Source organism: Pogoniulus pusillus, chromosome 5 (genome assembly GCF_015220805.1).
Source record: "Pogoniulus pusillus isolate bPogPus1 chromosome 5, bPogPus1.pri, whole genome shotgun sequence".
Taxonomy (NCBI): domain Eukaryota; kingdom Metazoa; phylum Chordata; class Aves; order Piciformes; family Lybiidae; genus Pogoniulus; species Pogoniulus pusillus.
Genome location: NC_087268.1, coordinates 6,465,409 through 6,484,646, shown reverse-complemented (window position 1 = coordinate 6,484,646; position 19,238 = coordinate 6,465,409). Strand labels below are relative to the sequence as shown.

General features: G+C 42.4%; 2 protein-coding genes across 8 annotated transcripts in view; both read left to right on the top strand.

Moving 5' to 3' along the window:
* Positions 1–2,539, top strand: part of PHLDB2 (pleckstrin homology like domain family B member 2) — a 78,455-nt gene extending 75,916 nt beyond the window's left edge. For all 7 annotated transcript variants that reach the window (XM_064143111.1, XM_064143115.1, XM_064143114.1 and 4 more), the window contains one exon: positions 635–2,539. In XM_064143111.1, the coding sequence (XP_063999181.1) occupies positions 635–775 (141 nt within the window). In that variant the 3' untranslated portion in view covers positions 776–2,539. The remainder of the gene's footprint in view (positions 1–634) is intronic.
* Positions 2,540–4,861: 2,322 nt separating this feature from the next.
* Positions 4,862–12,594, top strand: ABHD10 (abhydrolase domain containing 10, depalmitoylase). The gene is made up of 5 exons (XM_064143108.1): positions 4,862–4,972; positions 8,375–8,558; positions 9,323–9,434; positions 10,303–10,440; positions 11,253–12,594. The coding sequence occupies exons 1-5, from the start codon at positions 4,885–4,887 to the stop codon at positions 11,592–11,594; spliced, it is 864 nt and encodes a 287-aa protein (XP_063999178.1). The 5' UTR covers positions 4,862–4,884; the 3' UTR covers positions 11,595–12,594.
* Positions 12,595–19,238: the final 6,644 nt, after the last annotated feature.

Below are 19,238 nucleotides of genomic sequence, written 5' to 3'. Positions count from 1 at the left end.
CTGTGAAAAAAAAATCTTTCCTAATGTCCATTCAAAACCTACCCAGTGGCAGCTCGAGGCCATTCCCTCTTGTTCTGTCATTATTTACCTGTGAGAAGAGACCAGCACCCACTCTTTCACGGTGCCCTTTCAGGTAGCTGTAGACAGCAATGAGGTCTCAGCCTTCTCTTCTTCAAACTCATCATCCCCAGCTCCTTCAGTCACTCTTCATAAGATTTATTTCCCAGGCCCTTCCCCAGCTTTGTTGCCCTCCTCTTCACTCGCTCCAGCACCTCCACATCCTTCTTGTAATGAGGTGCCCAAACCTGAATACAGTACACAAGGAGTGGGCCTTACCAGACCGAGTACAAGGGGACAATCACCTCCTTGTTCCTGCTGGACACAGCATTTATAATACAAGCCAAGATGCCATTGGCTTTCTTTGCCACTGCTTGCTCATACTGAGTTGTTTGTCTGTTACCTCCCCTAGGTCCCTTTCTGCCATACAGCTTTCCAGCCACACTTCCTCAAGCCTGTAGCATTGCTTGGGGTTGTTGTGGCCCAAGTGCAGAACCTTTATGGTTCCCTTCCAACCTGGAGCAATCTGTGAGTCTGTTTTCCTTTTGCTGATACCTGTCTTTCTGCTCTGTTTTAGAGTCCCAACCCCTTGCTCACTTTCAGTGTCAAGACCCATGACCGGATATACTACATGGTTGCTCCCTCACCAGAAGCCATGAGAATATGGATGGATGTGATTGTCACTGGTGCAGAGGGCTACACCCACTTCATGTTATAACAAATGGGGGCAACAGGGCATCCTGCAATAATGTCACATATGAAGTTAGCCATATGTAGTGAAATCTGAAAAGCCAGTGAATACTCTGAAGTGTCCTCCTGATGATGTGCACCCGAAACCTCAGAATGAGAGGGGTTTACAAATGCATTGAAAAGGGGGTGGAGGGTGTTAACTTGTTTTTGTTGATGTTTATAGCAATGAAAGAGAAAAAGCTGTTGAGAGAATCCTAGTGTTCCAATATGGATCATCAAACAATTTCAGTCACAGCATCTTGACTCAATGGTAATTTTCTAGAAATTCTCTTGTACAGAGAATGTTTTCATAAACTCCTACTACACAGTCTGCAAATATATGTTCTCATCAGTATGCAAGAATTCTAGTAATGGAACAAAAAGATATATAGCAAGCATATATTTTAATATGCAGCATAATTTATAGATGATTAGGTGACTTTTAAAAACTTGTAGTCAAGTATTTTATACAAACATAAACAAAAAAACAACCCTAAGGCACACACAGCTCTTGCCTTAGCAGTTAATTATTGCAACAGAGCCAAAGAGTTATCCAATCCCCTTACCATGAAGTTTTCGTGTTGGTAGTAGTACCTAACTTCCTGTAAGGGGACAGTGCCAAAACTCTTCATGCCTTTTAATGTAATTACTTTGTTATGATACTCTGAGTGTTCACTCAATGGCACCAACTATCTGCATCTATGGAGGGCAACAAAAAAAGGATAGCTTTACAAAGATGCCTTTTTCCACAGGGATATGAAATGGAAACGTTGTATTAAATTCCTCATAAGGAGGAGTGGGTTAAAATCATCCCTGTTGGATAGAAGTAGCTAATTCTAGACCCTCTGGCAGTCTTCCTTTGTACATGGTTCCAACCTTACTCTGTGCCAAGCAAATGCTCTACTGAAACCTCTCAAACATTGGTCCCCTTGAAGGCAGCATCAAAATCTCTACCTATATAAATTCTTTGGAGTCAGGTTTTCAGCCCTGGAGTTTTGTTGGTTTTTTCCAAGTGCATATTGGCACAGAATAATGCTAATAATTACATGAAAAAGAGAAAGGCAAGTTCTAAGAGTTTATGCTAAACAGTTTAGCAATAGAAACCCCCTGAAATTTTAAGTAGCAGAGGCTGAGGTTCCTAAACCAACAAAAATACTGAGGGGTGCAGTGGTCACCCATTTTAAAATCACTTCCAAGTCCTTGAATACTATTGCAGAAACAAATTATTTAATTGAACTGAACTACAGAGAAGTCTTTTGTAATATGACTTTTGAAAGTCATTTATTTCAGTAACAGAAACTTATGTGCTAAGTCCTTTGTGTAACAGAAGAAAGCACATTAGACTTTTCCTTGATGAAAAGTTAATGGCCTTTGATGGGCAAGTTAAAAACTGAATGCAGAAGTGTGCTGCCAGAACGTTTTTGTTAATAAAGCCTGTCCCTGTAATGACCAAGTTGAGTTTTTTTGTGGTGCATACAGGTGATATGGTGGTTCCAGCACAGTGAACATCAGATTTGACCTGAATCATGAAAGAAGGGAGTGTTGTTGCAAGATAATTGTTAATCACCTGATCACAGCTTGTAATCTAATGACTTAAAACACTATCAGAGAGAAATTGCTTTGGTTTCTATAATTATTTTTTCCTGATGTATCTTGATTTTACTCCTAAATATGGTTATAATGGTTTTCTAATAATGATTTTTGTATCCTGCATGACACAAGGAAGGCATTTCAATAAACAATTTTAAAAATACACTTGTTTGAAATACTCACTTTGCTGTTTCATCGTGGCACATTGCTGCTTGTCTTTTAAAAGTCCTATCAAGTTGTGGAAGCAACTTTGTGCTTCGTAGTGATGATTACTCTGACCGTTCTATGTGTGTCCTCAGAAAAGAGCTAGGGGAAATAATCTTGGAGATGGCAGTGAAATTAGGGGGGGAAAAACAGGAAATCTGTTTACTTGTATGATGTTATACATCATATAATGCCTTTCTTATTTTTTTTATGACCCCCTTTGAAAAAAAATCTGTCCCTAGCCTAGGATATAGACTTCTTATCATTAACCTGCAAAGCAGAAGTTGCGGAAGTTTAAGGGTTTGTCCATTTCCCCAGTATTTGACTAAACTGTCTGGAATAGCAGCAAGTATTATTTCACTATATATACACCTGTGCAGTTTTATGGGTTTTATTTCACTGTTTACTATGCTCTGCTACTATTTACTATCATTTGCTACTGCAAGGTGTGGCAGGTTTTGCAATGGTGGATATCAAGACAATACAAATCATGGCAGCAGGCACCATCTCTTATATCAGTCTGCAAGCTCTCCAAGCTTATGTCCATGGAAGTCAAGTACCTCACAGTATCATCAGGGTTGGAAGAGACCTCACAGATCATCAATTCCAACCCTTTACCACAGAGCTCAAGGCCAGACCATGGCACCAAGTGCCACATCCAACCTTGCCTTGAACAGCTCCAGGGACAGCGGCTCCACCACCTCCCCGGGCAGCCCATTCCAGTGTCCAATGACTCTCTCAGGGAAGAACTTTCTCCCCACCTCCAGCCTAAATCTCCCCTGGCGCAGCTTGAGGCTGTGTCCTCTTGTTCTGGTGCTGGCCACCTGAGAGAAGAGAGCAATCTCCTCCTGGCTACAACCACCCCTCAGGTAGTTGTAGACAGCAATAAGGTCACCCCTGAGCCTCCTCTTCTCCAGGCTAAACAATCCCAGCTCCCTCAGCCTCTCCTCGTAGGGCTGTGCTCAAGGCCTCTCCCCAGCCTCATCGCCCTTCTCTGGACACGCTCAAGCATCTCAATGTCCCTCCTAAACTGGGGGGCCCAGAACTGAACACAGTACTCAAGGTGTGGTCTAACCAGTGCAGAGTACAGTACCTCTTTATGCTGAAGGCTCTTGGGTGATTGCAAACCAGAGAGCCATCTTAAAAACTCCAGCTACTGTGTCCTTTGACCTACAGCTGCTGACAGAGGCTGATCTGGTGCCAGGTATGTGGTCGAGTCACCATCCATGGAGGGGTATTTAAAAGGCATCGAGATGTGGTTCTGAGAGACATGGGTTAGTGAGGGACTTTGCAGTGTTAGGTTAATGGTTGGACTTGATAATCTTAAAGGTCTTTTCCAACCTATGATTCTGAGGCCGAGAATCATCCATGCCCTGACATTGCTGGAGAAGCAACTGAGGAAGGGACAATGGGTTTTGCAAGGTCCTTTCTAGATATCTGCAAGGGCCAGGTAATTATGTGTTACATATACCTCCATATGTACAGGCAACTTGGGACTACTTGCTTTCCAGACTGGATCTTGGTTGGTACGATGAGGCTTTTAAGGAGGGGACCCTCTCCAGAATACGTATCTAGGGCAAGAGTGTGGCAAACAGGTTAAAGGAGGTTCTCCAACGCCTCTGCTCTGCTGTAGGAGGCCACATCTGGAGTCCTGGATCCAATTCTGGGGTACCTAGCTCAAGAGAGGGAACTACGGACGACTCCATGGGAGGGCCACAACGATGATTAGGCGAGCATATCTCAGCCTTTATTCGTAAGACAGGGACCTGGGTCTGTTTAGCCTGGTGAAGAGCAGATTAAGAGGGTACCATTTCAGCGCTCGGCCATAGCTAAAAGGCAAGAGGATGCGGCAGGCTCTTTTCAGTGGTGCGGAGAGGACAAGTTGCAACCGGCATAAAGCAGAACACCGAAAGTTCCATCTGAACGTCAGGGAAAACCTCCTCTCAGGATGACAGAGCCCTGGCGCTGGCCGACCAGAGAGGCTGCGGAGTCTCGCTCTCTGCAGATACTCCAAACTCGCCTGGACGCGGTCCTGTGCAAGCTGCTTTGGTGAACCACAGCGGGGGCTGGGCTCGGTGGTCTTCGCCAGTCCGTTCCAATCACGGCCATTTCTGAAGCGCTCGTTAGGTGACTTCAGTGACACGCCTCGGGTTCCCTCTCCGCGGACAGCCCCGCAGCACCGAACCTCCGCCGCGGCCCAGGAGAGGAGACCTGCCGCAAGCCCTGCCGCAAGCTCCTTCCCTCCCCTTCCGGCGCGGCGGTGAATTTCCGTCCCGGAGCGGGAAGCCAAGTCCCGCAGCAGCTATGGCGGCGGCGGCCGTGCGGAGGGGCTTGGCGTGGGGCGGCGGCCGCCGTCGTTCCTCGGCCGTAGTGCTGTTGCTGGGGCTTCCGGGTAAGGGAAAGGCCGGGCCCCGGGGCGTTTCTGCGCTCCTTCGCCGCCGGCCCGAGAGCCAGGAGGAGAAGGGTGCCTGTGGCGGGTGTGCAGAGCGCGTATGGCGGCCGCGGTGCGGTGTACTTGCTCTCGGGCAGCAGGAGGTGACACCGCTTCTTGTCCTTCAGCGGAGGCAGCCGGGACGCCTGTCCCCAGGCGGGGGAGGAGGGCGTTGAGCCCCGCTCCAAGGGATAGCGTTGCTGACGGGCTTCTGCCCCGCCGAGCCCGCAGGAGATGGCTTAGTCCCCGCCTGCAGAGCAGCTGCGGGTCTGAAACGTGCTCCCGTGTGAGGCAGCCTCCGGCCCCTTCGCGCTTAAAGGCTTCTGCTGGCCTAACATCCGCTGCCCAAACGCGGAGTGCCCATTCTTGCTGCTCTGAACTCGGTATCCAAGCGGGCTGAGTTTAGTCATTGCTTATCATTTGTCATGCAGCTGCTCTCCGTGAAGTAACGAGCCTCACCAGAGGTTGCTCGGTGTGGGTGTAAACCACTTTAATATTAGCGTAAGAGACATGGATACAGTGAGGTTTTGTTGGTTTGTGTATTTAGGATGCTGGTGCCATCGGGGTAGCTGGTTACTGGCTGTGCCGTTGGGCGCTATGAGACCAGCTCCTGCCTCTTACTCCTGTAGCACAGGTGACGGCATGAAATGAGTGTTGAGTCCTTTAGCCACCAGGACTGTGTTAATCTGACGTTGCTCTTGGCAGAGGGGAAAATCACAATGCTGGGGTGTTGTCAAGATTCTTTGGGTTTTGACACGTAGCACTAGTTTCAGTCACAGTTTCTGTTGTTGGTATGAGAACTCCAGTAGCATCAGGCAAGGGTCCTGTAGTCTTTCTTTGTCTAGCTCCTTCAGTCTGTAGTTTGTTTTTAAAAATATTAAGCATCACTTTGCACCCTTAAGTGCCTCTCTGTCCTTATCAAGGTCTCACTGAAGTCTGGAAGACAGATTACTGGGTAGCTGCCCAGTTATTGGTATTTTTGTCTGCCTACAGGGAAACTTGAAAGTGTGACTCCAGTGAGCCTTCCTCTTCACAGTATCACAGTATCATCAGGGTTGGAAGAGACCTCACAGATCATCAAGTCCAACCCTTTACCACAGAGCTCAAGGCTAGACCATGGCACCAAGTGCCACGTCCAACCTTGCCTTGAAGTGCTTGGATTGTCTGGGGTGGTAGTGTTACAGTTTTGCATCATTCAGGTTAAGGTTGCTGCTGGTGCACTTAGAGTAACTTATTAAATGTGGAACAATAGTGTGTGGAACAGCCTAGATAGCTGCTCTGTCTTGTAACTGAGTTTAATGTCTGCCCAGCATCAAAATCATTTGAGGGCACCTCCCGAGTGCTGCAGGATGAAAAATCAGTGACTTCAGAGATGGTTATCAGGGATTAAAGGCAAGAAAAATGCTCGTAATTATGGGGTTTTTTCTATCAAGTTTAGCACTTGCTGTATATCTCCTCTGTTAAGTGGAAGAAGTCACCATCTTACTGACAAGAGGCACAGGCAGCCCAAAAGCCATAGCACAGATGCATCTGAGTCAGTACACCTTTGCCGTGGCATTTACTCCCCTTTATAACGGTGCATCAGTAGGATAAAGGACTGTCCCATTGTTTCAGGACAGATTTATTGGGTTTAGTCGTTCAAATGGTGTAACTTCTGTTAGGCTGCAGGGGAGAGCTGAACATGAGCTATATCTGGCACCTACCATGCATCCCCATTTACTCAGGGATGTGCAAGTTTGAAAACAAACAAATGCCTCCAAACACCTTAAATGTAATCTGTATGATGATGAAAGAACTCAACCCTTGGATATGCAAAGCAGCTAAGTGGTGTGATGCTGTTGCAGCCCGTGTTTTATTTATCCAGTTGCAACACCACCAGGAAGCCCTGATGTGATCCTTGGGATTGCATAGTTTTTGTCTGCTGATACTGATTTATAGTATCAAAGAACCAGCCATCTTCTAATATAAGAGTTAAAAGTATCAAAAGTCTTTGAAGTCTCAACCAGGATTTCAGTTTAACAAATTATATTGCAGAGTGAGATAATAGCATGGATTAAGTCTCTGTAACATCTGTCTACCAATAACTTTCTGTCACCTGCAGCAGAGTACCTTTAAATACTGTGGCAACTGTTGAGGTTCAGTATAGTTGCTAATTAGTTAGCATTTCCTTTGCTTATAATTTTTTCTTGTTTAAAACCAGCTAATTCTTTTAATGGTTATTAGTGCAAATGAAAGAGTCCAACATACTCTTTGATTCCCAGATGTGTCTGGTTTAAGTTCATGCTGATAGGAAAACTTGCCTTTCATGTAATATGTTGCAGATCACTTTAACAGAAGTTGCACTAAACTATTTGCAGAATATTTGGGTTTGTAAAGTGCTGTTTCATTCTGGATAAATAGAACGATGTAAATAGTGGAACAGTGTCACCTTTCCAGCAAGAATACACCAAACCATGTAATGGGTGTTTTTTTGGAGAAGCATGAGAAAATCATAGCTCTACAGTGGTCAAGTCTCTATCTTTTTAAGGAATGTGTTTAAAATATTGCTCTGTATTTACAGAAAATGTAGCTTTATTTTGTTTATTATCTTCTGTGCTTCATATCTGAGAGGAGGACTGATGTTGAGATGACACAGTGTTAGAAAGAGCCTTTTTTCCAGGGTTCCTGGCAGTAATCTTTAACTGGAGAAGAAATAGGTGTTGATGATGTGATGAAAAAGGCTAGATTTTACTTAACCCAGTTGGTTTTAAACAATGCTATTGTTGATTTATAATGCAGAAAAAGTAAGTCAAAAGATCCTTTTGCAATTCTCATTTTTGAACTTCCCCACTGCACATCTCCTTCAAAGATCTTGTGGACCTGGGACTTCAGTGCAGATGCAGTTTTGTCCTTCAGTTTTAATTTTCATCTAAAATTTGCCACTTCCTGTGCTTGTAAACTTAACATTGCACAGAGTACTTTAGCCCCAGAATCTTACCATTTCACATGAACTGAGTAAATTTATTCAAGGTAATATAAAAGGTGAAGACATGAAGTAAAGGAAATCAGTCAACCATTTCAATGAGTGAAGTCTCTGCATGGCTGACATTTAATGATTTGAAAATGGGTCACAATTTGCTTTCCCCTTGGGGTTGATCAACACTTATGAGCCATTAAAGAATATTGAATCATAGAATGGTAGGGGTTGGAAGAGACCTCTGGAGATTATCTAGTCCAACCTTTGTGGGAGATATATTTTGTCTGGAGTCAAAGTATCTTATTTTCACTTAATACTCTCATATTTCTTGAATCCTAGTTTTATAAAACACCAGAATTTCTGCTAGGGTTGTCACAGTGATTGCACTAACTATCTCTTTCTGTTAGTTTGCAGGTTGAAGTCAGCAGTCAGCTTTATTACTCGACCAGATCGACCAAAGCTTGCTTATCATAAACTAAAAGGCAGGAATCCAGGGGTTATTTTCCTTCCAGGCTTGAATTCAAATATGAATGGTCAGAAAGCAATCGCCCTTGAAGATTTCTGCAACTCTTTAGGTCATGCCTTCATCAGGTATATTCAGAGCATTCTTGAGGGAATGAAACTCACGTGGTGGGTTGGAGGAAGGACTTTAAACAAGAATGTGTAAACTTTGGCCTGTGAATTGGAGTGCATGCTGTGCTGTACACAAGCTAGGAAGTGTCCTTCCGTTTCAGACATGGGATTTCTGTCTGTAGCAAGACTGAGGTAAGGCAGGAGAATGTATTCTGGAAGTTACCCAGAAAATTCTGAGATAAATTTCTGTTGTCTAGCCAGTGTGATGTGTTACATTGAAAGTACAGGCACAACAGTGAAAAAGAAAGGACCCAGAGGTCTAATTTTTTAAGTCACCACTTTAAGCATGCTTCTGAAATGCTAAATGCAGTTAAGCTACCCAGTGTCTCATGTTGGTTTTGAACATGCACATGCTTGGTGGTACTCTCCTTTGATGGACCAGGCTGTATGCTGAGTTCTATAAGTCTTAATATTTGGGTGTTGCATTTGAAAGAGACTTTGTATGCTTGAAAAAAGACCTTTTAAAACTGAGAGCTTTTGTCTGTAAGAAAAATCCTTTGATAAATGTGTATATTGTATCAATTGATAAGAAAATACTGCACCACCTGATTGCATATGTTGTTTAAACCTCTCTTCATGTGTCTTGTGGTGCTAGTGATATGCAGGACCAAGTGAAAAATTATTGTGGTATCTTGTCCTCTGTTGGATTTGATTAGATTGTACTGTTTAGTCTGCTTCTCTGTAGACAATAATTTGACTCACTTCGATGGTTACTTTTTCAGATTTGATTATACAGGATGTGGAAGTTCAGATGGTAAACTTGAGGAGTGTACAGTCGGGAAGTGGAGAAAAGATGTTCTGTCTGTACTGGATGAACTTGCAGATGGCCCACAGGTTATGCTTTACTTGTAAATTTAGAGTGTTTGTTGTCCTCAAGGTAGAACATTAATCAAAAATGTGTCATTATAGCTCTGCTGTTTAGCAACTGACACCTGCTCACTTTCAGGTTGAGTCATTTGAGATGATCATATTCTTAAGGCCTCCTTGGCAAGCAAATCAATTACAAACATGGGTTAAAAGGACCTCCTGGAGGCCATTTATTAGAGCCTCCTGCCTGTTAGTCTGGGAAAGCCTCATAGTAGAGGTTCCACCTGACAGGGTACAGGGAACTGTTCCAGTGCAGCGCAGCCTTCTTAATGAAAAAATGTGTCAGTGTGTCCCACGCTGATGTCTTAATTAAAGGACTCGGAGGAAATGTTACAAGTTAATATACAGTAAATGATAAGATAACTTAAAGATGAGCAGGAGCAACATTTGGTTTCTTCAACTGCTTTAGAAATAGTCATGAGAAACATGCAACTTGGAAATTGTGGTTAAAACAATTTTGTATTTTGGGTTGCTCTTGTTGACCTCTTTATCTGCACTGACCTTTTACCTTGTGCATTTATTTTAAGAAGGAAACATAAAGTGAGCATGTGATACTGAATTGTCTCAACTCTCATTTTGTTTACAGTGTTTCAGGCTCAGGCAGCAATAGCCAGCCATGCCAAACAAAAAGAATAATAAAACATCAGATTCTGTGGTGCTTACTCAGGCAAAATTTCCACTGGCAGTGACAGCGCTTCTGCCTGGGTAAGGACAGCAGGATTATGCCAAAGGTTTAAGTGGTGAAATGAAGTGAAAACTGATACTTTGTAAGAGAATAAATCGTTATTATTATCTGATTCATGTCAAATAATAACTTCTTTTCTCTCTGTTTCAGATTCTGGTGGGCTCCAGTTTGGGTGGATGGTTAATGCTTCACGCTGCAATAGCACGCCCAGATAAGGTAGCTGCTCTGGTTGGAGTAGCTGTAGCAGCAGACCACCTTATAACAACTTTTAAGAAGCTTCCCATTGAGGTAACTGTTGATGGTTGAAAGTCTCATATTTGCCTTCAGATGGAATCCATGTGCTTTCAAGGATGGACATGTAGCTGCTAGTTGATGTAACACTGGGTGAGATGAGTATGTCACAGTTTGTGTATGTAGGAAGGGAATTTTTCAAACTAGTGTATGGAGGGTATAGGTGGTGAGAGATCTCTTTCTGAGTTGCTTCCCTGATGCTGATAATGTTCATTCTTCAGGAAAGTAAATCACAATTTGTAATGTGTCAAATAAATATGTTTATAAATAACTCTCACTCTAGAACAACAAAACTATTTCCCTGTGTTGTTCTTCTTTTCCTAAGGCACTTTGTAATGCCAATATTCCTTCTTAAGACTAAGGTAAAATTCTGGAAATAACAACATTTAGATACCTGTTGTGGTGAAGACTGAGAAAAGAGATTACAGGCAAATTCCTTTTTCTAAGGATTCCTCTTTGAGGATTCAGTGTACTGACTGCAGCCAGAGAGACCTCCTATTGATTGTGGTTATACATCTCTTTGGTTCTGATAGATTCTAACTGAGAAACTTCATTTCACTGGTGAATCCGAACTATATCCCAGTCATTCTAATTTGTAGCAGAGATGTGCAGAGCTTCTGTGACATGGCAAGGAGTTTGTCTTCTCAGATGCTGGAAGGTGAACAGAAACATGCTTTCTCTGCCAATTAAAAGTGAAGTGGAATTTTATGTCTGGAGAGGTTTACTACATTTAGAACAGAAGTAAGTTGGGGCACTGTTAAGACCTTCTAACGTCTATGCTTTGTTTCTTTTTTATTTTTCTTTTATAGGCACAGAAAGAAATAGAAGAAAAAGGTGAATGGAAATATCCAACAAAGTATAATGAGGATGGATATTACTCCTTGACATATGACTTTGTCAGAGAAGCAGAAAATCACTGTGTGCTAAATAGCCCCATTCCTATAAGATGCCCCATACGACTCATTCATGGCATGAGGGATGGCGAGGTCCCCTGGCAGGTCTCAATGCAGGTGGCTGAACGTGTTCTGAGCCAAGATGTGGATGTCATCCTCCGCAAAACTGGCCAGCATCGGATGAGCGAGAAGGAGGACACAAAACTGCTCGTGAATACTGTGGATGATTTGATTGACAAGCTGGCAACACTGGCGTGAGCTGCAGAGTAGCATAAGTGCAGCAACTCTACACCTGACTCTTTTCTATCATTAGCAGAAACCCTCTTCTTAGCAAGATGATGCCAAGCCTGTGCCTCCCACAGTAGATACGGGCTTTATCTGCTGTTTCCTTACCTCTCTTTCATAAATACAGGCTGCTTTTTTTAATGCTGCATTTTCAACAGACAGTCCAAAATGTGAAGGAGTGCTGCTGTAGTGTTCAGAACCTTTCCTTCACCACTTAAACCTTTTATCCCAAGCTTCCTACACTTTTGTACAGTAGTGTAGATTCATTTTTGTTACTATTGGCCTGTACAGTATTGTGCTCTTGCTGTAAAATTCTTGTATCTTGCCTCTGAAACCACTTAAGGACTTACTGAAGTTGTTACTAGGAATAGTGAATAATGTGAAGCATAATAAACAGATTTCAGAAAAAATATGCAATTCTCATTAAGTACTGTTAAATGTGGCAGGTGCACCCTGATGGTTGAGGAGTTCTAAAAGAAGGACCTCAAAGTGCAAATGGCTCTTTTTTTATCTGTGCTTTTCAGTAGGGTTTGCATCCTCTTTTCCAGGCAGACTTTGTAGAAGCTAACTGTGAGCCTGCTGTTAAGGCAACCATGTATGGTATTGGTATAGAGTGAATCTGAATCAATTCTAAAGTAAGTTCTGTACAGTTGGGAGCAAAGTACCCATAGGGCATCACTGCCTCTTTTCTGTGACTGGAAAAACTAAATTACTAGAAGCAAGTATTCACAGTTAGGAATTTGAGGTGTGTGGGTGCAAGCCTGAAAAGTTGGAAACAAAACTTCATAGGTGGATAGTTCTTGTAATGGAAATTCATATAATTTAATAGAAAATGGATTTAATTGGAGATGACTCATATTTGGGATTCGACCAAATCCATGGCGCTGCTCATATACTTGAAAGAGAGAGAGAGGAATTTGGAGGAGAGATGGAATTCATTCAAGCTGCTCTTAATATGAAACATTAGTCAAAAGTATATTGTTGCTTCTGTCTTTATTATTTTAAATAGTAGATAGCATTAATATCACAGTATCACCAGGGTTGGAAGAGACCTCACAGTTCATCAAGTCCAACCCTTTACCACAGAGCTCAAGGCTAGACCGTGGCACCAAGTGCCACGTCCAACCTTGCCTTGAATATTGCGACCCTAAAAGATTAAAGCCCCTGGTGGTGAGGTATTCCTAGAGAGCTTGTAATTTTTGGTGTTGGCATTGTCAGTAGAAGTGTGTTGTATAGAGCTTTGCTGAGGTTGTGTTCTTTAATTAAAAAAAATGCACAACCAACCAGTTAAAACCAAAACCAACAACAAAAATAACACCACCCTCTCAATTTCAGATTAATTCCTGTGATGTGCAGTTCTATTTAGACCTCAATACTGCAAAAAATGAGAAGCAAGAAAAATCTTACTGCATTGTATTCATTCAAATCACTACTTTAGCCTTTATTAAATCACTGATACTGTACGAGTAAGGTCTTTTTGTTTCAATGCTTCGAGGTGTGAAACAGTTGTGTAAGTAGCTTCCAAACTGGGAATTGCTGGGTTTTTTTTCTCAATGGTGAGCTTTTATGTTATTAGTTTGGGGTTTTTTTCCCTGTTACTATACTGTAATAGCACTAGGTGGAAGAAGGCAGTGTAACAGGCTTGACGTGGTTACTGAGGGTACAAAACAGCTTCAGTTATTCAAACCACAGCCTTACTGATCCAGCCCTAGGGAGGGTTGTGGTTTTTTTTTTGGGCATGCCACTTTTTTTATAGTTCACTCTGCTTGCTAAATGGAGATTAGTAGGAGCATTTATGTTACAGGTGTGCCCCAAATTTGCTCTATTTGTTGTAAATTTGAATCCAGAGATGATGCTTTCTCCACAGACACAGTGTTCCAGATAGTGTTTTGAGATTCACTGAATGCTACTCTCTTTCTCTCTCTGTGGGCTTACCATTTTCTGAAGCCAGCTTATAGTCCCTAAATATGAGGAGGTGGCTTTGAGGTAGACCTTATTCAGGCAGACTTTTCCCTCTGACTTTGCCTTAGTAGTTCCATTGACATTTCTCTCTGTAAGCAAGCATTTTCCTTGCCTTCATGTTGGACATTGCCATCATTTTGATTACTGCCAACTTGGTATGTTCAAATGCCTGAAAGAAGAGCTAAATGGTAACCAGGGAGATTTGCATCCTGTCTGTGACTAGCTCTTGGCCTATTGGGAAGTTTTGACAATCTTGAGTAATGTAGTGGTCAGTCACATATTATAGTGTCAGTGCAGTCTTCTTTGGTGCTATATTTTGTCCCCTGATTTAATGCCTGTGGCATGTCTTTGCTAGTGGACTGCTAGATAGTGAATTGTTTTCAGTATTAGCCATGTTTATAAACAAGTGTTTTTCTTCTGCAGCAATACTGTATTAAGCTGGGGTATTACATATTTGCAAAGCTCTGCATGGTACAGTTCTAAACCCTTTATAATGAATTCTTATTTTAATTTATTCTTTTTATGAAGGCTTCTAATTTGCTGCTGAGTACAAAGCATGTTTTGTGAATATGTAACATTTCCTCACCAATAAGCTTGGTTCACATGAAGTGATCAGTGAATTTCTCTTTTGAATTTACTAGCTCTGTCTCGTGTTGCCTGAGGAGTTGGTTTTCTCTGAACACCTTAATCTGCCTTTCAGTAGACTGTTAGCATTCCCATTGTCTTTCAGTTTTGACAGGGCAGAAAATTACTCCTGGGCTCATCTGTCACTGAGTGCAGTATGGACACCTTAGGGCTGATACTGCTGTCACAGTGCAAGGAAGCGCTGGATGCTAACCAAACAACTCATCTGCTTGTGGTGTTGATCTTGATCAAACCATAGTTGAGTAAGCACCTCAGTCTATTTATCTTCCATTTAATGCCTAAACTACACAACATTAACTGCTGCTGCTGGGGAGTTGTCATTCAAATTTCATGAGTAAACGACCAAAAGCTTTTATAGCTGGGCAGGCAGCTTGATTCATTGTAATGTCGAGGCAGCAGCTAACAGTTTTCATTAAAAAGAAACTAAAGCATTGCCAGCTGACCTCAACTGTCCTGCTCTTTACCAGTGCTTTCAGAACTGATGCAAATCAAGCTAGAGACTTAACTCATGAAACCACTCTGTATTCTCAAAAGGAAGAAAAGGGTGAGGCATGCTTTCTCATTTTTGGAATCAAACTCTGGAGCAGAGCAGCATGTCTTGAAAGTGTGTTTGAAGCTTATACAGCTTGCTGCCTAATAAACAAATGCTTTTGTGCTTCCTGTATTGAATTGTACTAACATGATTTTTGTATGTGTGTGTGCTTATTATCTTGTCAAGTAATATTCTTGTTCTGTCTCTTGTTTGGCTTTCTGTGACACACCTCAGTGTTCTGTTGTGGGGGTTTTTTTTTGGTTGGGTGGATTTTTTCAGTTGAGTTGAATTGTATTAAGTGTTTCGTGTAGGTTTAGTTTAGATAAGTTGCTCTCTCTGGCATCAACACTAAATACAAACAAAACACTATTCACAAACCCCCTGAGCTGGATAGGCCTTATGAGAACTGCCTCCTGCTCTTTCATTTGTATGTTAATTTTGATGTGCTCTCTTGGACATGCTGCTATTCAATGGGGCTAAGAGATTTATGGTGCCATACTTTTCATATCAAATTAAAACATGCCTAGAGAGACACTTTGAACCAGCTATGTGTCTGCAGCTGCTCAGATATTTTCAATGGTCTAGTCTAGTGCAATAGGGGGTTCCAGTATTTTCTGAACTAGTGCCTTAGTCAGAGTTGCTATGTGAGATCTGTGCTTGTAATTTCTCCTTGGTCCTTGTCCACTCCATGTGAGGAAGAGGGGAAGAAGTGGGAGGGAAAATTGTCATGGAGGACAGTGAGATTTGAACTTCCTTGATTTTTAAGTTACTTGGATGTGCTGTTACAGAGAGGGCTACCTTACCCTTTCAGATTTAACCTGGAGTTCTAAAAACAAAATTAAGAGACTTCCCTGGAAATAGAAGAGAGTTGCATTTCACCTGTTTCAAGATCAGCAGTGTGATTTGGGCTGATAGACAAACCCAGTCAGATGTGTAAGAATGCAGAATTTCACTAACACTTGGTGAAAATTGAACTGTAAGGACCATGTATAGGAATACCAAACATCAGCGCACATTCTTGTCCTTCCACTCTTGTTCTGGAGGAGCAGGACAGGCACTGGGAGCTCAGCTATTCTGTTTAATAGCAGATAGCTTGTTAGGTACATGGCTTTAATGCCACTGTGCCTGCTTTCTTACTGGCAGGTGTTATCTAGGGAAAGAGATGACTGTAATGATTAGGAAGAACAGACAAAGGACAAACATACTGCTTGTGGATTTACTGCTCAAAGATCAGTTCACATAGCTCAGATTTACTTTTCAACTGTAGGACCTCATTTCTCTTCAAATACCTACTTGTCTAGAACAGGAGAGTATTAGTTACAGCCTTGACCATCTTATGCATAAATCTAAACTACAGAAAAGTTGGAGGTTTGACCTTGTATTTCTCTTTCAAGTCCTGCATATGTATGTTATATGGTCCAATGCTTCTACTCCATTAAAGACAAACTGTCATCCTCCATGTGATGCAGTAATTGTAGCTTGTGATCTCCTCAGGGGTGAGGAATAGACACATTCTCAGCCTGCTACAGTGTGGTGTTTTCTGTTTGGCAGGGAGCTTCAGATAGCTGTGCATTTATATTTGGAATGAAAAGCAAATGACAGCTGCTAAAACTTGCAGTCACTTGGTTCTGAGACTAAAATACAAATGTAAAGTGTTTTTAGGCTGGCACGTGAAAGGCTGTGTTCTTTTTGGGCCTCCTGACCTGCACCATGTTGTTCGCTTGCCTCCCACATGGCAACATGAGAAGGTCACTGCTGCCTGCCAGAGTGGGAACAGGTGCTCCTATCTGTGACAAAGGAATGCTGAACAGTAGCACCCTTCAAGAGTGATGTCAGTGGCCTGCCTAGACTGTGGTCCTAGGAAGGCATAACCTGAAGGACACAAGCTGCCTGGGATCATGTTTGGGCCTTTTGAGGATGCTCTGCTTCTGTGTTGAATGTGGTTTGCTGGCAGAAGGTGTGCTAGGATGTGCTAGTCCTTGGGACAGTAAAAATTCCCTAGGAGCAAAGCTAAATCCTTGATCATAAGAAGACAGAGGGGATTTGATATCATTTCTTTGTAGGTCTTGCTGTCTACTTTGATCTATGTTTTACTGAAATGAAGATGGTGCTCCTTTTCTGTCCTTCTGCTAAATGTTTATTGCAGTGTGTAATTGTCAAACCAGGGTAATCCTTAGAAGGTATGGGTTTTGTTTGGGGTAGAAAAATGCTTGTGTGATAGCTCTGTTAGTCCAGCACAAGACTTAAAAGATGCTGAGAATTAAAGGGCACGATTTAGTTTCAAGATCATCTTGAACATTTGGACTGCTGGCAATTATATCTGGATGCTTTACAGGGGTGGTCAGTGACCCCCAAAACCCTTCTGGTTGTGGCAGCTTTATACACCACCTTGTTCTGCAGACTGGAGTGTTGGTGAATTCTGCTTTGTCCCACAAATAGGAAGGTCCTTACTGAATTATTTTGTTTTTAACCTCAAATTTGAGGTGTTCAAACTATGCACTTGCTTAGGGCTTAATATCTTCAGAACTGGCAAAGATATCCTTTTGCAGGTGAATGGGAAGATGCTTAAGATAGCACTTCTTGCCTCTGAGGCTCTCTAGATTTAAGATTGGAGGTGAATGGGGAAGTTTAAATTTCCAAAATTAACATTGCTCCTCACTTCTGGAATCTCTACCACCCAGTCTCTGCAGTTACAAAGATGGCAATATTCCAGTAGCTTTTTTTTTTCCACCCTGACTGATTCTATGATTCTGTGTTTTGTGTTGGTTTTATACATCTCAGCAAGCCTATGAGTGCAGCACTTCTCTTGTGCAGAGCATCTGCAAGCATTCTACATCAAAATAAGGCCATGAAAAAGACCAAGGGTGTGCATCACACTTGTTTGGCTTTGCAGTGCCTGGAAAAAGACCCTGTGCTTGCTTTGGGCTTATACTGAAACTTAACATCCTCTCTCCAGCTCTAGAAAACTTGATGTGGTGACGTAGGTGTCATCTTTCAGCAGCCCTTCAGAAGTTTTTTCTTGTGAAGAGAGGTTCTGTAAACACTTAAAGGCTTGGAAAATGTCCAAAATTTTTTCTTTTGTTTTAAAAATCCACTTGTGAGAGATGCTTTATTGTGCAGTGGCAAACCAGAGAAACAGTCTGGTCTTGCCAGTTACCCTGATTCATGGCTGGCTTTGTCAGGTGGAAATTGACCCAACCTATAGCTGGCAAGATAATGCTTTGGCACAGCTGAAACACCAGGCTCATTTGAAGGAGGGAGTTGCCAAAGGGTGAGTCTAACAAACATGAAGGGGTTGCTTTGCAGCAGGATGAGCTTTAACTCTACGCTGCAGTCAGATGACATTGGAAGCAATCAAATTGCCTGGCTGTAAATGTAGCTAGTGAGCTAATTAATGCCAGTTCTTGGTGGAAGTGTTTGTTTAGGTTGATAAATGGTGGAAGTGTTTGTTTAGATTCATAAAGATTTTTTAGATGCCCAGGGTAACACTGTGATTAGCTGAGAGCCTAAGATGAGCCACAGTGTGTGTACAGGCACAAAATCCTGCTTCAGGTATTCAGGATTCATCTCTATTTTTAGTCATGAGTGCCAATCTTCTGTTACCAAGATTAAAAAAAGGGGCAAATTCCATTGGAAGCAGGAGATGAAGTGTTCTAATGGAAGTACCTTTTGCTACTGAAAACCTGCCTCTTTCTTCCACATCACATTTCTAGCTATCAGGCTTTAATATGCCTGTGTCCTAACAGAAAGAACTGAGGATCCTTCAGTTTCGTTTTGTTTTGTAGCCACATGTGTTTGTTGCTTCTTAACTTGTACACAGATAATCCTTCTGACATGATTACTGTAAAGGCTCTAATCAATTTCCAGTATCCTGGTTACTGGAATGACTAAATTTGCTTCATTCTTTCACCACTTATTTCTGGAAAATGATTGTCAGAACTGGCATATGATATCCCCATTGCTTTTGCACCTCCCATGTCTTATTCAGCCAAGTCCTTTGGTCACAGTGTCTTACCCAACATCTGTGCCCACCTGCTTATCTTCCAGGGCCAAATCTGTCAGTGGGCGCAGCTATGGCAAATCCCAATGTGTTGCTCTGTAGTGAAGGATTTGCTGTAAGGAGGAACACTGTGAAGAGGAATGTTAGTTCATACACATTTTAATAGGATCCCAGAGTGTTAGGGGTTGGAAGTGACCTCTGGAGATTGAGCTCAAGCCCCTTGCCAAAGCAGGACTGTATAGTCTAGTGCAGGTCACCCAGGGGCACATCTAGACAGGTCTTTAAAGTCTCCAGAGAAGGAGACTCCACAACCTCTCCAGGGAGCCTGTGCCAGTGCTCTGTGACCCTTACAGTAAAGTAGTTCTTCCTCATGTTCCTGTGCTGTAGTTTGCATCCATTACCCCTTGTCCTATCGCAGGGCATAAGTGACAAGAGCCTGTCCCTTCCTTATTGGCCCTCAGATATTTATAAACATTGC

Excerpts from the sequence above, each read along its gene's own strand:
- ABHD10 (XM_064143108.1), top strand. The coding sequence starts at position 4,885 with ATGGCGGCGGCGGCCGTGCGGAGGGGCTTGGCGTGGGGCGGCGGCCGC. Across the intron at positions 8,559-9,322 it reads TTAGGTCATGCCTTCATCAG|ATTTGATTATACAGGATGTG; the intron begins GTATATTCAGAG and ends TTACTTTTTCAG. Across the intron at positions 10,441-11,252 it reads TTAAGAAGCTTCCCATTGAG|GCACAGAAAGAAATAGAAGA; the intron begins GTAACTGTTGAT and ends TTTCTTTTATAG.